The following is a 24,197-nucleotide window of genomic DNA, read 5'->3' on the forward strand; positions in this document are numbered from 1 at the left end:
CTCCTCTGCCTCCTCTCCCTCCTCTGCCTCCTCTGCCCCCTCTGCCTCCTCTTCCTCCTCTGTCTCCTCTGCCTCCTCTGCCTCCTCTTCCTCCTCTGTCTCCTCTGCCTCCTCTGCCTCCTCTCCCTCCTCTGCCTCCTCTGCCTCCTCTGCCCCCTCTGCCTCCTCTGCCTCCTCTGCCACCTCTGCCTCCTCTGCCTCCTCTGCCTCCTCTGCCCCCTCTGCCTCCTCTGCCTCCTCTCCCTCCTCTGCCTCCTCCTCTGCCTCCTCTCCCTCCTCTGCCTCCTCCTCTGCCTCCTCTCCCTCCTCTCCCTCCTCTGCCTCCTCTTCCTCCTCTGCCTCCTCTGCCTCCTCTGTCTCCTCTGTCTCCTCTGTCTCCTCTGCCTCCTCTTCCACCTGTGTCTCCTCTGCCTCCTCTGCCACCTCTGCCTCCTCTGCCACCTCTGCCTCCTCTGCCCCCTCTGCCTCCTCTCCCTCCTCTCCCTCCTCTCCCTCCTCTGCCTCCTCTCCCTCCTCCTCTGCCACCTCTGCCTCCTCTGCCTCCTCTCCCTCCTCTGCCCCCTCTTCCTCCTCTCCCTCCTCTGCCTCCTCTGCCTCCTCTGCCTCCTCTCCCTCCTCTCTCTCCTCTCCCTCCTCTGCCTCCTCTCTCTCCTCTGCCTCCTCTGCCTCCTCTGCCTCCTCTCCCTCCTCTCCCTCCTCTGCCACCTCTTCCTCCTCTCTCTCCTCTCCCTCCTCTGCCTCCTCTGCCTCCTCTCCCTCCTCTCCCTCCTCTGCCACCTCTCCCTCCTCTGTCTCCTCTGCCACCTCTGCCTCCTCTCCCTCCTCTGCCTCCTCTTCCTCCTCTCCCTCCTCTGCCCCCTCTGCCTCCTCTGCCCCCTCTGCCACCTCTCCCTCCTCTGCCTCCTCTGCCTCCTCTCCCTCCTCTCCCTCCTCTGCCACCTCTCCCTCCTCTGTCTCCTCTGCCACCTCTGCCTCCTCTCCCTCCTCTGCCTCCTCTTCCTCCTCTCCCTCCTCTGCCCCCTCTGCCTCCTCTGCCCCCTCTGCCACCTCTCCCTCCTCTGCCTCCTCTGCCACCTCTGCCTCCTGTGAAGTGTGTGAAGTTTGGAGTTGTGTCTTTGTGGTTTGTGAAATAATTAGTCAAAATCAAGGCTTTTATAAAACCCTAATGTTAGATGACATATTAAGAAAAAAGAGAGAAATCTCCATTCATTATTTCCGCTTTTTCTGGGCAGGGTCGTGTAGGCAGCGTCTGAGCAAAGATGTCCGGACTTCTCGATCCACACACACTTCCTCCGGCTGTTCTGGGGGGATCCTGAGGCCGCACCAGGCCAGCTCCTGAGGCCTCCTCCCAATGGGACCTGCCTGGATCACCTCCAGACAGAGGGACCAGGAGGCATCCGGAACAGATGCCCGAGCCACCTCAGCTGCTCCTCTGGACGTGAAGGAACAGCGGCTCTACTGAGCTCTTCAATAACTATTTACAGGCAGAGTGAGAGCTTTATTCCAATCTGTGATGGGCGACCAAAAACACATGGACAGAGGGTGAGTTTTCAATCAATCAATCAATCAATCAATCAATCAATCAATCAATCAATCAATCAAAGTTTATTTATATAGCACTTTACAGCAACACCAGGAGGATCAAAGTGCTTCACAGAAAGATAAAACACATTTTAAAAACACCAAATAATTACAACCTAGACACAATTCAGTGCTCTAAGCATTAAAAGCAAGTTTGAAAAAATGAGTCTTTAATCTTGATTTAAAAAGGGACAGGTCCGTGAGAACAGGCAGACTGAGGGGCAGCTGTTCCACAGTTTAGGCGCAGCAACCACAAAGGAACGATCGGCCCACTGTTTGTACCGGGACCTGGGCACGTCCAGAACCATCTGATCGGCAGACCGGAGAGCTCAGTTAGATATAACGGAGCGAGACCATGGAGGGCTTTAAAAACAACATTTTAATCCGATATAAGTTTTGTCATTCTTAATCCTGTGAATATTAACGCAGTCGCCCGCCCTTCGCTGACTGGTTTACTCCACTTCCTGTTTGCTTGCGTATGTTCTGCTGTGGAGATCCAGACTCAATGCTGGTACAGCGGTGAGTCCTTCTTTCCAGGCAAACATCCAGCCACCCTGGGATGGAAACTCATTTCGCCTGTATCATCAATCTTGTTCTTGTGATCTTCAGAAAACTCTCATGGACAGTGTTATATCAAGGACCGTGATGTCGCCCGGTATGGCGCAGCCGGGGGCCCCACCCTGGAGCCAGACCTGGGGTTGGGCTCACATCAGTGTTAATTTTGACAACATATTTTAATTTCGTTTTAGTCTTAGTCTTTTGACTAAAATGTAATTTAATTTTAGTCGAGATTTAGTAGATAAAATCTTTACAATTTTAGTCTAGTTTTAGTCGACTAAAATTGCATGTCAATGTAGTCGACTAAATTTAAGACAAATTTAGTCGACTTTGCATTGATAATATTCATTCTAATCATATTTAATCTTGTTCCTCTGCTTCATGGAGCTGCTCCACATGAACAAAGCTCAGAGCTGATCCTTTGGCAGAGAATTTACATGATGTGAGGCTCTTTCAGACGGTCAATAGAAGTTTGGATGATTTTAGTCTCTCCCTTTCATTTTTATTTAGTCTTATTTTAGTCAACTAAAATATCTGGACATTTTAGTCATAGTTTTAGTCTCATGAGAAAACTTTTAATTTAGTTTTAGTCCAATTTTAGTCGTCAAAAATATCACTTTGACTAAAATTAAGACTAAATATTTTAGTCGACGAAATTAACACTGGGTCACATAGACCTGTTGGTCCGGCCTTTCACCCTAAAGGGACGATGTGGACCGCCCTCCTTGACTCCCCACCCGCAGAGGCGCCTCAACCAACCCCAGTCCACAGCGTAAAATAAATAAATACACTAATAAATGTGCACTCAGGACCCTCTTGTAAAATCTCAATCGGACTTTCTGATAAAACAAAATCAACACCAACTTGTAATTTGAGTCATGTAGGAGAACTTCATTACTGACTAGGCCTTTTTGAGCTTAAAATTCCAAGGTATTTCACCAACAACTTCACCACCCGAAAGAGAAAACGACTTCCTTGGCAAATGTGGAAAATCTCATGTTGGTGCTAGGGGGGCAAAATGGAAGGTCTATGAAGAAAACAGAATGATATTTGTGTCTAAAAAGGTTCAGAAAAGGCGAGAGACGCTCCCCTGGCCCCGCCTACAGGTGAGCACTTCAGTAACACCAGAGTATCTCCCAGACAGACGAGTCACGCACGGATTTCCCCCGTTTCTCGTCAGACAATCACGGATCCATTATCGTAAACCACCGCTCTTCGCCGCGGGATCGTCACATAATTGTTTGAAGCGATGGCGTCTCCGCGGTGATGACGAGGGCAGATCGGGATCGCTCTGAGGCGTCTTTGGGCTCGTTGTAAAACCGCACCGTAATGAGACGCTAGGAGAGGCGTAAATCTGTCAGACGAACGAGCTGCAGCGAGGAATGCGTTCACAAAACTCAGGTCGCAATCGTCCCATGGAGAGAAAAAAATGTTTGATTGTAAAACGAGGTGCAGCGGATCTTCCCCAGTTCACTTCATCCACACCTTCCAGTCTTTTACTTACTTTTATTACAGTTTTTAGCTGTTTTACTTCTTACATTGCTCTAAATGTTTTATATGTGCTTATTATACGGCTCTTCACGGTGCAAGTAGAACGCGCCATTGACTTGAATGGGATTTTCCAACGTTCTACAGATCATTATTTTCTGATAGAGGACCTGGGGGTAGCTAGGCTAGCAATAAGTAGCTAGCCTTGCTGCTAATAGCCTAACCACACTGCCAGGACTCTTAAAGAGGGGGTATTATGCTTTTTTCAGTCACATAGCACCAGTCTATATCACACTACAATGATGACCAAACCTTCTGTTGGTCTGTAAATGCAGTAAATTAGAATAACTGCCTTGTATAAAATTGCTCTCTCAAAATGGCTGTAGTGAATGTCTTGAAATAGGCCTCTGTCTCTTTAAGAACCTCTGAGCCTTTCCGACACGCCCCCTCCACACGCTGTCTGTGGCATCAGTGGGGAGGGGGCTCTGCTGAGGAGCAGTGGTTGGTTACTCGGCTGGTGACGAAAGCTCGGAGGCGTCTCCAGGAGGTGGGGGCGTTCCTAGGAGGACTCAGGCAAACCTATCCCTAAAATGGCCGCCATCAGAGTTCAGAGCTCGGTTCAGGTGGGGGTTTAGAGGAGGAACAGGCCGCCGTTTTTTCCATACTGAGATATGTTCATACCTGAGCTTAGACGAGTTGATGTGTACCTGTCTGGTCTTTGGTCTGTGTGTGCCCATGAAAGAGCGTGGTAGCTTCTGGCTTCACTACTTTTGGAGCTATAGGATTACATTGGGAGAGACCAAATGCTAACATCTTTGTTAGCATCTTTGGTCGTTTTGCATGACTGAGCGCACACACTAAGACCAAACAGGTACACATCAACTTGTCTAAGCTCAGGTATGAACATATCACAGTATGGAAAAAACAGTGGCCTGTTCTTCCTCTAAACCCCCACCTGAACCGAGCATATAAACTCCAGTTTGGTTTACCCAAATCTAAAAGCTACTTGAACAAAACGTCAAAATAGCGACAAAAACGTGATTAAAACGAGATGAAAAAGTGACAAAAATGGGACAAAACGTTGCAAAAGAGTTCAGAAAACACAACAAAGAAGTGACAATAAGGTGAACACAAAAGTGACGAAAGAGCAACAGAAAAAGGGCAAAAATGTGACAACGCACCAACAAGCGTCACCAAGATCCGTTTCAATCAGTTTTGTGAGTCTTCGCTTTCAAATGAGGCGCTACACTGGCCTATAGGCAGTAGGAAACCTTTTAGATTTGGGTAAAGCTGATACGAAGCTCAGAAAGAAAATGCACTTGGTGAAGGCAGGGGTTAAGAGGTTAAAGTACAGATGTTGTTGCAAGAGTGGAATGAAAACCTAATTTTGGGTGGGCTTTCATGGCTAGCATCTTCAACAAAGGAAATGACCACATGTGGATTACAGAGTCTTGTCGGGGGGATTCCGTGCATCACGTAGACACTAAACATGCCAGTATTTGTGAATGTTGGAGTGAAAAAAACGCCATAAAGGGTGAGTATGGTCTATGTTTTCGCTCTTCTCTTACTATAATACTACTATGCACCCCTCACACTGACTTTACATAAGCGTCCATGGGCCACTCATTAAATCTGCAAACCTATTATATAAAGTTGGGCTGTCGGCTCATATCACGCTGCGTCAGTAAAAGTTTGCGCTTGTAAAACTTCGCTCGCTGCAGAGTTTTGACGACAACGATCAAAGAGAACGAGCGTCTCGAACAGGAAGTGGGTCCTTGGGAACGTATGGGAGGAGCAGAGGGACAAAAGAGAGTTAATGCCTCCTCGTAAAAACACAATTCATACAAACATGCACAAAGGCTAATTATATAACAGTGTGTAATCAGAAACAGACATGTAGCAGCACGGGCCGGTCCAACGCCTGGTTCAACGGCCCATTGGTTTGTACTAAAGTGTTAAAAAGTGGCACACAAGCTGTCATTCTAGGAGCTGGAAGGTTCATACTCCATTAACCCCTTAACTCCCGCCTGAACCGAGCGCATTTTGTCCAGTTTGGCTTTACCCCAGTCCAAAAGCTTCTGGAAAAATAGCTGGGAAAATAGCAACAAAACTGAGACGAAAACAATGATGGAAATGTGACAAAAAAAGTGGGAAAACATTGACAAAAAAGTGATGAAAAATTGATGAAAAAGTGGCAAAAATGTCACAAAAATGTCACAAGAAATTGACAAAAAATGACAAAAAAAAATGACAAAAAATGACGAAAAAATGACAAAAATGTGACAAAAAATGACAAAACATTGGCAAAAAAGTGATGAAAAATTGATGAAAAAGTGGCAAAAATGTCACAAGAAATTGACAAAAAATTGACGAACAAATGACAAAAATGTGACTAAAAATGAAAAAAAAATTATAAAAAAATTACGAAAAAATGATAAAATTGTGATAAAATGTTACAAAAAAATTACAAAAAATTGGCAAAAAAGACAAAAAAATTACAAATGTGATAAAAAAAAATGACAAAAAAAGTTACAAAAATGTGTTGAATACCCAACAAAAAAATGATGGAAAAAAAAATCTGATGACGTGAGGAAAAAGATCCTCTCGGTTCAGGCGGGAGTTAAGAGGTTAAATGATTATTTCAGTGCCCATATTTCCTTCACTATGTTGCATATCTTGCAATTAGTAGCAAAAACAAATCTGAAAAAATGAGACAAAGGTTAGGGGTCGTTTTGTCGCGATCCTCAGTCAAGGGTCTGAGATTGTGCTCCTGGATGCCTGGTCAGCGTCAGAAGCCGTCCACTGTGATGAAGTGAGACTGATATTCAGATATTCGACATTAGCTTCACTACTTATGGCTTTAATTGCTTTGAACAAATATCTGCGTTGAGAAGTGCTGGAGTGAACCGGTGGGAAGAGATGCTGGGCAGACGGCACTTTCCGCTCTGGTTAGGGACCGTCAACAAATTACTACGTAAACAACACTTTAATATATCAGAACTCCTTATGACCCACTTAGCACAGAACTAGTACTAATATTGTTTGGTAGTTTGAGGTCAGTTACGAAACTTAATTACATAAGGTGTTTTTTTAACGAAACACTTTGGGCCAGATCTTGTGGCGGCGCACGGGGCGGCGCAGGCTCTTAGTGAATTATTTTCCGTGTGGCGGAGCTATATGTGCCATTCGCCTCCGCCACCTGTGAGGGGGCGTCACAAGAGGAGGTGACTGCACTGATGGAAACATGGCTGACATTCACTTCCTCGTTTACATTGCGCTGTCTTCCGTTCTTTCTTAAGCCTTAGGCTCTCACAGGTCAAACTAAAAACTTTATTTACCCCATCGTGTTGACGTCTCGAGAGAAAAAGAGCTACAGCATCCGCTGTGGCACGGATCGGTCCGCGCTTGGCGTGAACGCGAAGCAAAACAAAAGTGTTAAAGCACATGTTCACCCCACACAACCACTCTCCTGGACGCGGAGTCGATCTGGTTGGAGGAGAATGTGTGTCTCCACCCACTTAACTGCACTACGTCTGGAGTGGCAAGATCACAAAGTGCTCCTATTGAGCGCAAAATGTCACGCTAGCGTCTGCGTTTTGAGACACAAGATCGGGCCCTAAATGTGTGATTTTGGCAGCTCTGTGATGAACAGAAGTGAAATAAATGACGATCAAAAACTGGACATTTGACGTCTCTCTCGCTCTCTTTCCAAACATTTAACTGTTTGGAAAGATCGAAACAGTTAAATGGTTGAAATCGGTCCAAGAACGACTGAGAAACATCCTGTTAAAGTCTTCAATCCGAGAACCAGGCTGTTTAAATGCACAAGCCATAAAAAGAGATCGATCTGTGGCAACATGCAGTGTTTCAAAACATGTCAACAACGTTGTTGTTGAAACTGAGATACTTAGGCATTTGCCTCTTCCCATAACGTTAGTGTCTGTAGAGGAGAGAGGAGTTAATCAGAAAGGAGAGTGTTTCAGAAATCTCTGTTTCTAGAAAAAAATCTGTGATTTTGATCAAAACTAGCCTCTGTTTAGCGGAGATCTTTGAGTCTCACCTTTCAAACGAGCCATATCATGTGTCCATAGCTATAACATAGAACACGCTGCGGTGATACAAATATCATGAATGGTCTGGATTATTGGCGCTCTACAGATAAAGCTCCAAACCAGCGCCTCACTCAGTGTGTTAACCTCCAGCCCCAAGTTAATATCTCGTGCCCCTGACTTAGTATGTGAATTTTTAATAACAATATTACATCAGCTTTTTTGGACACTCAAAGACGCTTAATATTGAAACAGAACATTTACAGATTTATTTACAGTAAGTTTATTCAAAGACTAAGTAGTTTGTCGAAAATCTCTTCCGGAAACAAGTGTCAAATCTGTCAGTGAAATAAACCCGTGACTTTAAACCTGCTCCATCAGAATGATTTTATCAGTGTATCCTGACCTGCGTGTGAGAACTGGCCTCATTTAGATCAGCTCCATCATCATTACGAGGAGGAAGTTCATTATCTCCGCTCTGCCTTTTCCAACGTGTCATTTTCTACCAAAACGTCCGTTCCGTTTGGCACATGTCTCGTATTATATTAAGCCCGGGCTGGATTTTAATGGGAGTGCCCAAACTGTGGCCGACCGCACAGTAAAGCCTTTGTCACAGGAGGAAATAGTCCTGGTCCATTTGGGCTGGATTTAGATCCTGCAGAGCTCGGAGCTGTGGGTGAAGCTGACCGACCGCTACGAGCCTCCATAACGACGTGCAAAATAACAATGATTGTGATGTTGTGGCGGGAGGAAGAGTCACTGGCGAACCTCAAATAAGTCTCTTTATATCCGGGCAAACGGCCCTAAGGAGGCTGGATGGAGGTTGTTTGTTTAGAAGGGAAGTTGTGGGTTCAATTTCCTGGATGGCAAACAGATCAGGCGACTGAACCCACAAGTGCTTTTGTTGAGAACGATTCCATTTGAAAGATAAATATAATACGTTCTGCTCCACCACATTTCTGTTTCTCTCATTGGATGGATCACAAGCGGCGACTTTAATGAAGAAATGCTGGGCAGAAATGTGATTTTTACCTTTAAGCTGCTGACAGGAAGTGACATAAATAGAGGTAAAGCTCCAGAGCAGTTTGACTCATTTCTTATTGACACAATGGTCGGAATGGCAACAGTTTAAAATGGTTTGCCTCTATCTATGTCACTTCCTGTCAGTGTCCAATAAGAAATGAAACTATAAACATCACAAAAATGCTCAGACTAAAGAACACGATTCATGACGTCACTTTAGAGGCCCTATACCTGATTTTTTTTTACTATTTACAACCAATAACAACTAAAGAAAGTGGAAGCCATTAAATGAATATGTACTGTATTTGTTGTATCCCATTAAAGAGTTCATGAAATTGATACACTTTGCAGTAATGGACAGTGTTTTTCCCACAAATGTCTGAGTGTACAATAAACTCAAGGAGGATAAAACTGAAAAAATCAGGTATAGTGCCTTTAATCCAGTACTTTGGATTGGATACATTGGGCAACTGTAGCTCAAGGCAAGTTTATTTGTAGAGCACAATTCATGCACAAGGCAATTCAAAGTGCTTCACAGTTGCATAAATACAAGAAAGCAAATAAAATCAATAAAAACATCAACATAAAATTGATTAATTGCAGTAAAAGGCAAGAGTGCAGATGAAATACTTTCAGTCATATTCACGGGCAAAAAGAACTGTTTTCAGCCTGGATTTGAACATTGTCAGAGTTGAGGCCTGTCTCACATCCTCATGAAGACTGTTCCAGATTTTAGCTTTAGCCTCACCGTGTTTATTCTTGACTCTGGGAACCACCAGGAGGCCCCTCCCTGAGGTTCTTTGGGCTCGAGATGGTTCATACTAACATGTCAGAGATGGACTTTGGTGCTAAACCATGAAAAGACTTGTACACAAGCAGAGCTGTTTTAAATTCTATTCTCTGAGTGACAGAAAGCCAGTGCAGAGACCGGAGCACTGGACTAATATGGTTCCTGGTTCTGGATGTTCTGCAGCTCTGACATCTCGTTTAGAGAGGCCAGTGAGCAGCCGTTACAGTCGCTGGAGACAAATGCCCCCACAAACTGTTATTAAATAATCATCCCACAGGTGTTTGTAAATGTGACCATTTACTATTTTAATGAGCCTATAAATCTGAAATCATGGGAGTATTTTTATCTTATAGCAGATAAATGTTGTGACCCATAGAAATGGTTCTGTGACCCTCTTTTGGGTCCCCATTTCTGACATTGACTTTGATAATTAAAAACATTTATTCAATGTTTTTAATTATTTTATTGTTTTATCTATTTTATTGTTATTAATGTCATTTACAAACTATTTATTGTTTTATGCAGGTTTTAGTTAATTTATTTGTTTTTTAATTATTATTATTATTTTTATTTATTTATTCTGTGGTAGGGCTAATAAGTATTGTATCTGTTTTTAGGATCTCATGTGCAGCACTTTGGAAACATTTTGTTGGTTAAATGTGCTATACAAATAAAGTGGATTGGATTGGATTGGATTGATGTATTTTAGATTGAAATTCAGTATCCGGACACAAACCAAATGTTTTGCACCATAAAGGGACTATACGGAGTTTAAAAATGTTAAAATGAAGTATTTTCCTCCCCCTAAATGTCCAAATGTGTAGAATGAGCCCAGACCTGTTCACCACAACTGCCTCTAAAATCCTGCATTGTCACTAAAAACACTGTTACATCGGGTCCGAATTGCCGTCATGCACGAGCTTAATAAAGAAGCTGCAGTTACACATATGACCTGAGGTGGCAGGAGTGAGTATAAAATGGCTAACTTGCATCTAGCCCCTTTAAACGATTATAAATAGTAACTGTATTTTTGTTTGTTGAGTGGTTTTGGGGGTCGTGTCCTGAAAAGTTGGGGAACCCCTGCTCTAGAGTGACAAGCAGCGACTCAAATAAGAATTGAATTTGTTATATACATTGTAAAATACAGTAATGTAAATGTAAAATACTGGAATTTCTAACATTGACTAAGCCCATGAAGATGACGTGACGCTCAAAACAACTCACGTGGTTTGTGACCTTCTGAAAACAGTCTCGATCGATTCAACTGGACATTTTGGTGGAAGTAATGCTCTTGAGCTGGAATATGAAGGACGGGGGTTGACAGTAGTAGTAGTGGTAGTGGTAGTTGTAGTAATAGCAGCAGCAGCTGAAGTATAGCCTTTATTATGGCCATAGTTGTAGTGTAGCTGCAGTGGTTGTTGTAGTGGAAGTAGTAATTGTAGTCATTTCATGTAACTGTTGGGCACTTGTTTACGGACTGTGCTCTACAAATTAACTTCCCTTGCCTTGTAATAGTAGAAGTACTATATAGTATTCGTGACAGTGTTTAAGCTATAGTTGTCATAGCAGTAATGGTAGAACAGTGGGGATTCAAAAAGATTAAAGGCAGAAACAAACACAAAGTCCATCGATTCAAGAGACAAAGATGTTTTGGTCCATCAGGAGGTCGAGAAGGTGCAGGAGACTTCCTGGATGAAGTATTGACTCGCTTATACTATTGCTACTAATACTATTTACCACACAAGTATATTTGTAGTATACGAAGTCATGTTACATCCTGGTCACTCACTGGAGAAACAAATATCAAACAAATCCAACAAATTCAAATGAGCCGTTACTCCGGCCTATAGGCTGGAAGCTCCCGACGAGAAGCTTTATCTGTGTATAGGCCGTGTTCTAAATAGTTTAGCTCAAAAGTTCACAGCAGGTACGTCATACGTCATCGGATACGATGATACGATTGGCTATGGCCTCGTGCAGACGCATGATAGGCATTCATAGCACTCAATAAACCGCTATGGACGATCGTAAACCACACCTCTCCTACGAGAAAATGAATTGGTGGTCCCCAGACTAAATATCACTTTTAGTCTGGCGTTAGCCAGGCTACTCCTTATTGTCAAAAAAAAAAGGATTCTATGTTTTTATTTCTCATTCCAGTTTAAATGTTCTGAACATCGGCAACATGAGGCCACAGTTTCAGACCCTGGACTTTGTCCAACAGTCGCCTTCAAAGGTCAAACTTAATCCAACCATGCAAGGACTGGTATGAACGGCAGTTCCGTTTCTGTCTCCGTTCACAGCACTGGTTATAAAAAGACTTTAAGTTAATATTGTAACAAGCTCCACGGCGACGACAAAAACACTTTAAATCATCAACTTTCCAGCCGTTAAATCGGTCCAAATCAGAGCTTTCTTTGTTGCTTTACGCTCACTATCAATATTGTTTGGTAGCCAAAAGAAATTCCATTACCCATAATGCAACGGGTGACCCGAGATGGGCATTCGGCTTATTTGTGTTTGATCATTAATGTGTGTTGTCCACACACAAAAAATAATAATAATATATTTCATGCCACAGAAATAAAGCTTAAAAATGACTGTAAAGCTTTTGTTTGAAAAGTTCTGGTAATGCTTTAAGTATTAATACGGTTTTAGTAAGTATTAATAACGAGTAGGCCACGAATAAATGATGGTTGTATAAATGTTAATAAGCTGCTAATCATACTATTATTAAGCAGATTACTAATACTTATTCATACCTTATTAATACTTAACGAGCACGCCTTAATATAAAGCCATACCAAACCTTAAAACATGAAATACAATGAAATACGATTTACTTATGGTAAATGTATCACAAATGCAAATCAATGAACAGAAAAATCTGTCTGAAAATGTCATGTTCATTTGTCACTCCTTGGAGGATAAGTGGATTTAGTCTTCACGGTGACAGCCCGATTTCCCAAGCTAAATTCCTGTTGATGCGGTGATGGAGAATGCTGCAGTGTCTGGAGGGTGGAAGCGGGTGGAGTAAGGTGGACCGAAATGCCCGGGGACCACATGATGCCTATGTCGGGCTCGGGCTAATTACTGGGTGAGCTCGGGCCTTAAATAGACAGCACCGCAGTGGTAAACACGGCAGCTGCCTACACGCACCGCCCTCCAGCTCAGGGGAAAGAGGAGAAGGAAGGGTTGTAGAAAGAAAAAAAAATGTTTAGAGAGTCAACAGACCGACAAGTAGCCAGGCCACGGTTCGACGTTGCAGCCGCTAAACCCAGGAATGTGCCAGACGCTTTACAGCAAGGAACCGGTCACCCACTTCATACACCAATGTGCCCAGACGCTGGAGGAGGGTGAAGTGTCTTGCCCAAGGACACAATGACAGTGTCCACCTGAGGATCTCGAGTGGTTCAGATCCTACCTTGAGGAACGAACTTACTATGTCACGATGGGAAACTGTGTCTCAGACCAAAATCTCATTGACCTGTGGGGTTCCCCAGGGGTCGATTCTGGGGCCCCTCTTGTTCAATCGGTAGATGCATTTAGACATCAGGGGCGAGTGGTTTTAAATGTGTTCTGAAGCAAAGGAAGGAGCGACTGACTGAAATGGAACTGCTGTTTTGGTTCTAACTAGTCCCTCTTTGTTACTGCCATGTCCTATGGATCTTCAACTATAGCTATACACACCATCTACGCAAGGATCTCCCTAGTATTTAAGCTCATATCCAGCCCATACGTCCAAATAAAGGACTATTATTTGTGCCAGTGGACAATGGTTATTCCAGGTTAGCCCCGTTAGCTTGTTGCAATCGCCTACAGCTCATTGTTGATGAAAAGTCCACAATAAACCACAAATACATCAAACCCGGCTCAGTGTGTGATCATCTCAAAGGCTGCTTTATATAGTTACAGCTGCATTATTATTGCATAATACTTGTTTTCACTGGATCTATGCGCTGCTAAGGAGCTAGTTACCTCCGGGCGAGCGGTTAGCAGCTCGCATATTAGCTAGCATATTCTTTGACATGGCTGTTGTTCTCACGTTGAAAACACAGACAGATAAAGTTGTTTTGGGCAGAGAGATAATCAGAGGCTGTCAGTGCTTTTTACTATAGTCTCCCAGGGACAGCTCACAGACCCCAGGGGCAACGCCTAGCTATCCTGTCCGGCCTTCGAGGCTCCGAGCCGGACCAATATGGTCGTATTTCCTGGTTCTTGTCAGGACTGGAGCAGCAGCGTTCTGGATGTTCTGCAGCTCTGACATCTCGTTTTGAAAGGCCAGTGAGCAGCCGTTACAGTCGTCCAACCTGCTGGAGACAAACACATGGATAAGTCTCTCTTAAGTCTGGTTTTGACACTATTCCTCTGATCTTAGCCATGTTTTTCAGATGGTAAAAAGCTGCTGATGTTATTGCTTTGATGTGGCTGTTTAAGTCTGAGTCCATGATCACTCCTAGATTTCTAACCTGATTTTTTGGTTTTAGAGAGAGAGACTCGAGGTGACTGACTTTGTCTTTGTGTCTGTGGGACAAAAACAATGATGTTTTGTCCACTAGGGAGAGGCCGTTTTTAAGGAAATCCCAACAACAATTTCCTCTCAGGAGACAGCAGCCACGGCTACAATCAGGAGAAATATACTGGCGCAAAACTCTAGGGTCTGTTTTCTTTTCCCATTGGCTTTGCTGGACGCCTCTTTGGTCATGTGTTGCTTCTGAAGATGTTTAAACAAGATAATAGACGTTCATTTGTACTTTTATGTGCGGCTTGCGACATATCCTGGAATGAGCGGCTCCGTCTCTCCACCACATCATAAGAATACCACACGGCTCTTATTGTACGGTATTAGGGCACAGAGTCAAGTTCAACTACTACTCCTTAAAATATGATGTTGTGGCTTGTAATTCAGTAGAGGGAATTAGCTGCAGGCGTTTGTTTTTCATCCAAAATTAATATTCCTTTTAGAGAGCTGTTTTTTGTTTTTATTCCTGACACCTCAAAGCCAATTCATCCATCCATTTTCTCTCACTTAACTGCCACTGGTGGATTAGTATTTAATTAACTGGGTAATACAACGGAATTACAATTGCAAAACTGGTAATTAGATTATAATTACGTCAACTAGTGACTATTAATTGCTTTTTGCTTTACTTTGGAGCTGAACACGTTTTATATCTGAAATAAAAATCAAAAACATAGGAAACCTACTTTGAGTTAATCTCATCTAAAGAAAATCATTTTGTCGACTTGGAAAGAACAAAGTGAGACAGAGCTACTCAGTCATGCTTTTTTAACGCTTAAGTAACTTGTAATCAGTAATCAGATAACTTTAGAAAGTAGTCAAAGAAGTAACTACATTATGTTTAGAATGAGACATTGGTGAATGGATTACTTTTATTGAGTAATCCCAACAACACTGATTTTCCGGAGTCGGGTTATGGACGCAGCGGTATCAACGATGCCCAGACTTCCTATTCCACACACACTTCCTCGAACTGTTGGGATTGCAGACCAGCCGGGAGACAATGGGACCTTATTCATGAATGTAATCTTGAGAAAAAAGGGCCTCATTTCCTAGTTATCCAGAGTGTTGCCGATATCCGGAGATTGATTTTTATTCATGTAGTCGCTATATTTGAAGAGTTCAGTGGTGCTAGGCTAGTGCATGTCTATGGTAACTAGTAGCCTGCATTAAAAACCTCTTCAAAATCATGGGGTCGTCCTCCAAACGTTGCCATATCTGATTTGTAGAAAGCTCCTTTAGTAATGCGGCCGCAGGTAAACAAACTAGATCCGGTAACCGATCACTCCACCGCTGCCTTGCTTACAACCAGGAAGCTGATGCTGCTCAAATATAAGTACTTTTAAATGCAAAATGGTTATATTTCAAGAATTAATCAGTCGACACAGATATTTGTATGTGTTGTCTGGTGTTATAAGTGATTTGCCTCAGGTGCTCTGTGCTTGGGTCAGACTGTTTTTAATGCAGGCTACTAGTTACCATAGACATGCACTAGCCTAGCACTAGCCTAGCACCACGAAACTCTTCAAATATAAGGACTGCATGAATTTAAAAACTAGGAACTGAGTCCTGGAATCCTGGAATATCCTTTTAAACAGAGAGTTGCCCCAAAATGATCTTAATGGCAAAATTCAAAGACACGCCTCTGAACTTTCAAATATGGGCATGACAGGAGCATCATCAGAGGCTTGAAGTACGTAAGAGTCCTCACGACTGTTCTGAGGATTTCTTTCCTTTTCCCCAGCTCTTACTCTTAGGCGCATTGTGTTGCATTGTATAAACTGGTATAAATAAAGTTTCCTTGCCTTTGTATAGTCCTTCATTACTCCATTAAGATCTTTCATTTCAGTCAGTTCTACCACCCTGGATGCCTAAAGTCCATTCAATACATTTTAGGTGTGAAAAAAACTCAAGCAATCAAACGTTCCCAAGGCACGTTCTCTTTATTGCATCAAAGTTCAGTTCTTTTACAGACATTTCCGCTCGTACCGTAAACTCTACATGACACACATAAAGCACACATGTCCTTTGGCCTGGCACGGCACCAGAGCCTCTTGTATCCCCAGCCTCCGAGGCCAGTGTCAACAAACGGTGACGTGCCGACAAACGTTGCACCCTCCTGCAATCCAGCTGCAGGCGGGATGTCCCATACCGGGCGGGAGGGGGGCAGGGGCAAAGGCACATCTGTTCAGAGAGAGAGAGAGAGGGGGGGGAGAGGGGCCCGGGAGCTCCACTTCAAACGAAAAGCAAGCCAATTATCGGGACTACGGCAGGTACAGCGTGTGCGAAAACACAGAAGCCCATTATGGTTTTCATTGGTCCTCAGGAATGTCAAGGGGAAGACACGAAAAGGGAAAGAGTTTGGAAGTTCTCGATGTCTTTTTGGTTTATTTAAAGCCGCCACAGGAGAGGTCGCCCAGGAAACCGACTTGACTGTTTAATTATGAGGGGTTTTATTGGTAGAATTGCCTCTGAAAGCGTTCGTCCCTCGCCTTTCCTCAAAGCTGACTCATGACTTTGCTGGAAGTGAAGCATCGCCGGTTCATTTCCAAGGAGATGTTGCGGCTTCGCTTTAGTTTGACAAACATGAGGTTTAAAAACACCAGGGCTGTGACCGAATGTCCACACAATAGCGAGTAACTCCTCATTTATGATATAGAGCCGAACTAGACTGTGTAGTACACTCCTTCTGTTGGTTATTCGGACACACGGCTCACTGGCTTCGTCTCAACGCAGATCCCGTTTGGGGTGACACATGTGGCCGACTGTGGTGAGGAGAAAGGAGTGAGCTGTGAGTCCGATTAGCCAGCAGAATGAGTGACTACCAGTGTTGGGGAGTAACGGAATATACATTTAGAATCCTCATTTTAAGTGTTGAGTTTGCATGTTCTCCTCGTGTCTGCGTAGGGTTCCTGCGGGTACTCCGGTTTCCCCTACCACTAAACCTCCAGCCAGGTGATTCTGATCATCAGCCTGGCTCAACATCTGGAGCTGCATCAAATGATGGGTGAAATGCAGAGGACAAATGTCCCTACAGGGACAATAAAGTATACCTTAAGGCAGGGGTGCCCAAAGTGGGGCCCAATTTGGTTGGCCCGCCAGAGAGTGACTACTTTTGCGCCGCATCTGATTAATACCAACTCTCTCCCATTCATTCTCAATGGTAAATATGGATGCAGTACACTTTTTGGCCACCAGCGTCACATTGGTGGCGCTGTTTCACTCCTTTCACAAAGTTAAGGAAACACTGTGGTGGCTGGGTGTTTATCAATCACAGAGCTTTGTAGCATCAACTTTCCCAGTTTTCCACATTTTGTTGTATAGGTTGTTGACGCCAACAAAGGTCATGTTAAAAATGTACTTTAAAATAATATTTGCTGAATAACAGCATTTTCTTTGAGTTAACAAATTAATTCAGTAAAGTCATTGTAGGTAGGCTACTGTACTGCTATTTTGGCATAGTAAACATTTGTTTTAATATAGCATGTTATTTGCGTAGATTTAATCAAATGCAAATATATATAGAAAAAAAAGTAACTATTATTATTTTTAGTTATATGTGTTTCACGCTTGTCATCGTCGTATTTGGCCCGCGACCCACTGGCACTTTTTCATTTTGGCCCTCGGGGAAAAAAAGTTTGGGCACCCCTGCTTTAAGGTAAGGTCTACTTTATTGTCCCTGTAGGGAAGTTTGTCCTCTGCATTTGACCCGTTCCTCGATGCCGCTGGGGCATTGCGTGAGCTGTGGGCGATGGCAGTGCAGCGCCCAGGGCCTCCTCCAGATGTGGAGCCAGGCTGATGGTCAGAAACACCTGGCTGGAGGATTTACCTATTGAACAGGTTTTAGTGGTAGGGGAAACCAGAGTAAGCCTATACACAGACACAGGGAGAACATACAGTACACACTCGCCCGAAGTGAAAGTATTCTAAATATTCAGAATACAAAACTCTGGACAAAGTAACGGAATACATTACAAAATATATTTATCATTATGTAACCAAAACTCTCTATTGCCAGTATCAAGTGTGCAATTCATAGACAATCGACTAAATCATGATCTTCAAAAAATGTAAACGTTGATATCATGACATCAGTAATTTTCCTTGGCTCTGGTATCAAAATATTTGGTATCGATCTACCAATCACCACAGTTAAGTTGATGAATGACCTGAAATGTTCCGCAGTGTGGCTTTAAATAGACCCAGGACATGATATAGAGAATGGTGGTTACCCCGGGAGGAGATAGTTTCCCAAATCGACCATTCTCTCCTTTTTTATTCAACTATTTTCACTGATTAAAACAACACATAATACACAACACTATTCCATTAACCACCATTGTGACTGGGAGTTAATTCCAGTGTGGTCCAGGTTTTCTTTGGCGTCGCTGCTTTTGCACTTTTTCCCAAAATAAAACGTCAGGAAGCAGCTTATCTCACCATCAGGGCGTTACGTTCACTGCCCTAAACTTAACAACAGATCTAACTATAACATTTGGACGCAATGGAGTGCAAAAGTCAACATTTCTGTTCAGTGGAAATATTCTCGGTCGTCCTTTAGCCCTTTGACTGAATGCACTTCTTTTCTTCTCCAATCCACAATGACTTAATCATTTCTGTGTAAAGGGTAGCATCTCATAATTAGTAGTTTATGGACAAGATGCAGAAAAAACATCAGTGTTGGACCTATGGAGTCATTGCCAAAATTAAGGCCTTAAAAGTCATTAAAAATGATTCAAATGGATTTAAACTGACATTTCCTGAGAGACAGAATCCACACATGAGCGTCAGAACCATTCAGTGTGGTTGTTTGGTCCCCTCCACTTTCACAATGTGAGTTTTCATTGACTTTACTTAAAGTTTAGACCGGGTCTATAAATTGGCCGCCTCCAGGGCAAACAATTAAATCTGACCCGCGCCTCATTTTCCATTTTTGGCATTATCGGTGCTTGTATCGCGTCGCCCCGCACTTAAAAGACGTTACATTATTTTTTTGCCAAGATCTTGTGTTGTACTGAACCTAGGCCTGACCAACTGCAGTTGGACAATTTTTTCCGATGACACAATATAGCTGCTTTTCCACATGCAGGTGCGTGTAAGCCAAACAGCTGTTTCACCCACTTTGTCGAGCTTTTCCATAACAAAGGCCAGGGTCAAACCGGTCTGACCAGGTATAGGTTTTGGGACCGATCTCTGGCTGTGGCCAAAGCGCTGACCCGTGTCTGATGTGACGTGAACAGACTCTGGCCTCTGATTGGCAACGAGAGAGTGGACAGTCCTCAGTAGTAACACGCAGTTCATACGGATTTAATATTTTACATCATACCGCTGTTCTAAAAGGGGATTTTGCCGATATTAGCATTTAGGCGCTGTTCGCGCAGCTTTAGCTGATGTTAGCGTATCTGCATGTAGCTTACCTCATTGTCCACATTTGTTGTCTCATCGCGGCTCTAAAAACTTTTAATGACGATCTGTACTTTCCTGGCCTGCCAAACTACATACTTTTTCATAGATATTTCAAAGACATATAGTCTGGGAGCAAGTATGGTCTCAACGATTTCCCGGTGGGCGTGATTGACAGACGGCATCAACCAATCAGAGCAACGCTATATACGTCGCAGCAACAAGCGGCAGGAAGCCTTTCCAAAAAAGTCCTTATTTACAAGGAACGCTTCCAACGCCATTTCTTGCTCCGGTTTTAGGGATTTCATATTTCCCAAATGATTTAAAACAGACAAAAGAGCAGAAGAAAACATCATATCACTCGCGGCGCTGCCATCTCTATTGTTTGTATATTGTATTGTTTGGTGACGGCTTCCGCCTCTTGGGGAATGAAGTCCCGCCTCTCGGTGCGTGATTGGACCGATGTGGGTAAAATCGTGAAATGATCGGCTGCGAGGACCTGTCCAGACGGTTCTTCTTTTGAACAGAAAGGAGGACTGTCTGGCAGGCCAGGCAAGATCTGTACAGCGCGCTCCTCCGAGGGGGCGCCTCCCACAACAAATGGGTGTGTGTGTGGTGGAAACAGAAGTGTGTGCGGGGTACAGTCGATACGTGCATGCAGATCGCGCTATTTGGATCGACGGCTAAAAAGTAGGGCTTCAACAGTAGAAGACGAAACAATGAAAGTGAAGAGGGGAACACAAAAAGGTTGTTTCGTGCATGATATGTCCCCTTTAAATTTGCTGTACAGAAATTGCACATTAAAAGCACTAACATTTTGAAAACAGTTCTCAGGCTCTTCCAAAAATATATCCTCTTCATGGAGTTTTTAAATAAAGTCTTTAAATACACCAACACCAGTGTCTTCCTCATAAATATGGTCCGAGTCTACAGCGAGTTGAAGACCTTGTCCTCTATCAGGCTAATGGACCTGTCCGTCAGCATCTTCTCGCTGTTCACCACTTTGTATCCGAACAGTTTCAGCGTCGGTCGGCAAACCCTCTGCACGACCTGCGCTATTTTAAAGGGCAGGCTGAACCTCCACTTCTCCACGTGCTCCGACGAGTTCCTCTGCAGGGAGTACACCCCGCTCGCCTCCTTGGGCGAGACCTGCGTGTTCCTCGCGATCCACGACTTCACCTGCGGCGTGAACGGCATCCCGGCGAACCTGTACATCTCCGCCGCCTTCCTCATGGGGAACCTGGCGATGTCCTCGTAGCGCACCAGCAGGTAGCGCCCGCGCAGCCACTTGGGTTGCCTCAGCCCGGTTTGCGCGGACATCCGGATGTTGTCGCAGTTCCCTTTGAGCTTCATCACCTCGTCGTCGTCCAGCGGCACGTCCCCGCCCCTCGTCCCCCACTCTTTCCAGTTCTTGTATTTCTCAAACGCGACCATCCGGGACGCCAGCACCGCCCTGGGATCGCGGACCAAGTGGATGAACTTCACGTCCAGCCTCGGGTCCTCCGCTAATGGGCGCAGCATGTCCAGTTGGCGAACCCTCACCGACTTGATCGCCCTGTGCTGCTTCGCCCGGCAAGACTGCGCGGCCAGAGTCAGATTCAGCGGCCCGCACTTCCTCGCTTTGCAGTGGAACTTCTCGAAATCGCCCTGCACGAACGGGCTGCAGACCGAGTCGGCGCACAGGGAGCTGCTCGACCATCTCCGGAAGAGGTTGGAGGTGATGTGGTCGACGGGCGGCGGGTCGATGAAGCTTTCCAGTAGCGAAAAGTCGCACAAAAACAGCTGCTGCAGCACGTTGCGGTACGCCTTCGCCGAAGCGGACGCGTTGGTCCCGCCCCCTTCCAACGTCAGCATCTTCTCCACGTGCCAGAGCGGCTCGAAAAGGTAGAACATGTTGTCGCCCTGTTGGTTGAAGAATTCCCCGACGAAGGAGGAGCCGGTGCGGGTGGTGGCGAGCAGCAGGATGTGCTTCTGCTTGGGTTTTTGGGTCCTGGGCTGATGGGAGCTGTAGTCTTCCAGGCGGCGCTTCATGAGGGTGAAGACGGGGGCGCTGGTCCGCGGGTGGAAGTGGAAGGAGGGGACGCTTTGGTTTGGTTTGAGCAGGAGCTGGAGAGACGAGGAGGAGTCCAGGACCATCGGCGGCTGCTTCAAGACCAGTTTGTCCGACACTCTGGAACAGCAAGAGCAGGACGTTAGTAAAGAGGGAGTTTGTTTATTTGTTTATTTCAACAGGGACAATGTGCAAAGAACATTCATTAAAGATGCTTTGCACTAGATTTAGCTTGAGCTAGTTTCCATCTAGCCTGGTTTTACCAGACCCTCAGACTCATTGCGTTTCGTACAAGGGTCTGGACCTTCACAATTGAGCTCCGTTATCAGGTGGGAGGGGAGAACTCCTTTGAAATGATTGGATCTGATTTTCGCTAGAGTTTGGTGGTGACGTATATAATGCCCCCAAGTGAGTGAAGCAGCTATCACTACTATCTAAGATAACCAATGGAACAAGCATTGACTTTCTTAAAATAAGAGAAATTGGAAATAAGACAAGAACATGTGAAATGAAAGAATAAAGTCAAAGGCAAGATAAATCATTCTTGTTCCACTTTAGCCATTTTCATCTACATAAATATGATGTAATTTTCCCACTGAACTAAGTAATAATTGTAATAAACTGCCATATGTTTTCTTGTTTTTAACATAATACGTCCAAGACAAAAATAACTCAAGGGCAAATAGAATGGACGGTCCAGATTTAGTTTTTAAACCTTCATTATTTTCCATATCGTGCAGTATTTAACAGGATTTCACAATGAACAGGAACTCTCACTCTTTTCGTTTAGACTGAACTGACGCATTCACCGCAGTTGTGGTTTTTGCACTGAACATCTAGAGAGGCTCACGTTTGAGAGAAGGAAGTGAAGATGGTATCTAGCAATGCAAAAACAGGAAATGACTGCTGGTGAAACGGCACCACGTTCCAGTATATCATATATGACAGAAACGATCTTTCCTCCAATCACCTAATGTGTCTTTTTACTCAAAATCATGACACAAATTCAGTTGGAGATTTACATTTTTGCTCTTCTTTGAAAGTTTATTGTGTTAAAAGGACTGAAGCATTTGTAGAAAATATTTAAGTATTCAAGTTGAAAGTACAAATCAGTTGAAATATGTCTTTGCAGCTTCAAAAACTGAATTCACAAACACAACGGGGACAAAACCTCTTCCTTGTTGAGAGCCTGTATTTGACACTAACATCTGCATCAGCGCCGCCTACTGCACAAATTTAACAGGGAGAAAATACTAGTATAAGTATATATAAGTGCTTGAATTATTGGAATTTGTGATCATTTTGAGAATGTTTGGCTTTTTGTCTGATTTCAAGTGTTTTTAGATTTTAAGCCCACTGAAAAAAGTTTTTTGCTTTAAAACAATTACTTCAATTGGTAACACAATTAGATTAAGTATATTCAACTTATCTTTTAATGTTGCACAAATGCATATTTTAAACATTATAATATTGGTTTATTGGTTTATTTTTAGTCGGGACAGTGAATGTTAGTGAACACACATGGGACTCATGCATGTAAACAAGCCACACCGGATTGTAGCCTTGGGCTAATTTCCATCCGTCGTCCCCCATGCGCACTCTCAAACACACTCTCATTCATCCTGGCCTATTGTACATGTTTTTAGTGATAGGGGAAACCGGAGCACCAGGAGGAAACCTACAGAGACCCAGGGAGAACATGTAAACTCCACACTGAAAGACCCCGTCCAGGTGGGAATCGAACCCGGGACATTCTAGCTGTGAAGTACGAGATTTAATCCAATTAGCTGTTTTAGTCTACCTTAAAAAGGAACAAAAAACTACTTAATATTTAGCACTATTTCCATTTAAAATATACTTTTAATGCATTTTCTATTGGCAGTCTTATTTCAAGACAGTCGGAACATACTCAAAATCAGCAGTAAATGTCTTAATTCAAACACTTTTCAAGCCATTTCTCTAAGATAAGATGGCATTTTATCCAGTGTAGTAGAAACACAACAAAAAATGCAACTAAAATGAAGTGCTGAAGTTCAAAAACTGTACAGTACTTCAGTAAATTGACTTAATTACTCACCGCCGCTGGTCATTTTACCCTTGCAGCATAAAACAGTTAGAAAAAGGTAAAACAATGATTATATTGAGAGGAATAAAAGCCTTGAACTTTGCCTGTGGGCGTTTCAAACATTCAAATATGACCAAACATGCAACTATTTTGGCTTTTTATATATTTAGATTTGCAGTTTTGGCTGAAATTATCCAAATGTTTTGCTCTAAAGTCGAATGCTGTGTCCACTTTGAAATATGTCCAGATCTTTGCAGTCTGAGGTCATTTCAAAGCTACAATGCCTTACTTGGATATGATGTTGTTCTCCTTCTCGATGATGACCAGCGCCAGCACAAACACCACGGGGATGGAGTATTTGAACCTCATCGTCGGAGTACTCCTGCCCCCACAAGTACTGCAGTATTTAGAGGGGACGCCTTCTCCTCGCTCTCTGGGGTGTGCGCACTCAGCACCGGAGACCGATCCTGTGAGGGAGAAGATGGGGGAAAAGGGGAAGTTTTGAAATGTCCTTGAAAAATGCTGAATCGGGCGAATGGAGGCACGGGGTGACCGAGGGTTGCCATCGCGATGCCAAGTCCATAGTTTCCAGCAGGGCGTCACAAATAAAATAAAATAAAAATAACAGATACTAACGAGGGAAGACACTGGACAACATGATGATATAC

The 24,197-nt window shown here is 43.8% G+C and overlaps 1 protein-coding gene across 1 annotated transcript; it reads right to left on the minus strand.

Annotated features, from left to right (window-relative positions):
* Nucleotides 1-20,082: 20,082 nt before the first annotated feature.
* LOC306978584 (carbohydrate sulfotransferase 3-like) lies at nucleotides 20,083-23,939 on the minus strand. The gene is made up of 2 exons (XM_079577221.1): nucleotides 23,819-23,939; nucleotides 20,083-21,584 (listed from the first exon to the last, which is right to left on the minus strand). Exons 1-2 carry the CDS (start codon nucleotides 23,896-23,898, stop codon nucleotides 20,342-20,344), a joined length of 1,323 nt encoding a protein of 440 aa, XP_079433347.1. The 5' UTR covers nucleotides 23,899-23,939; the 3' UTR covers nucleotides 20,083-20,341.
* Nucleotides 23,940-24,197: the final 258 nt, after the last annotated feature.

The sequence above is a fragment of the Gobius niger genome, assembly GCF_951799975.1.
Source record: "Gobius niger genome assembly, chromosome: 19".
In the NCBI taxonomy this organism is placed as follows: Eukaryota; Metazoa; Chordata; class Actinopteri; order Gobiiformes; family Gobiidae; genus Gobius; species Gobius niger.

Excerpts from the sequence above, each read along its gene's own strand:
- LOC306978584 (XM_079577221.1), bottom strand. The coding sequence starts at position 23,898 with ATGAGGTTCAAATACTCCATCCCCGTGGTGTTTGTGCTGGCGCTGGTC. Across the intron at positions 21,585-23,818 it reads GAGAACAACATCATATCCAA|AGTGTCGGACAAACTGGTCT; the intron begins GTAAGGCATTGT and ends TTGCTGTTCCAG.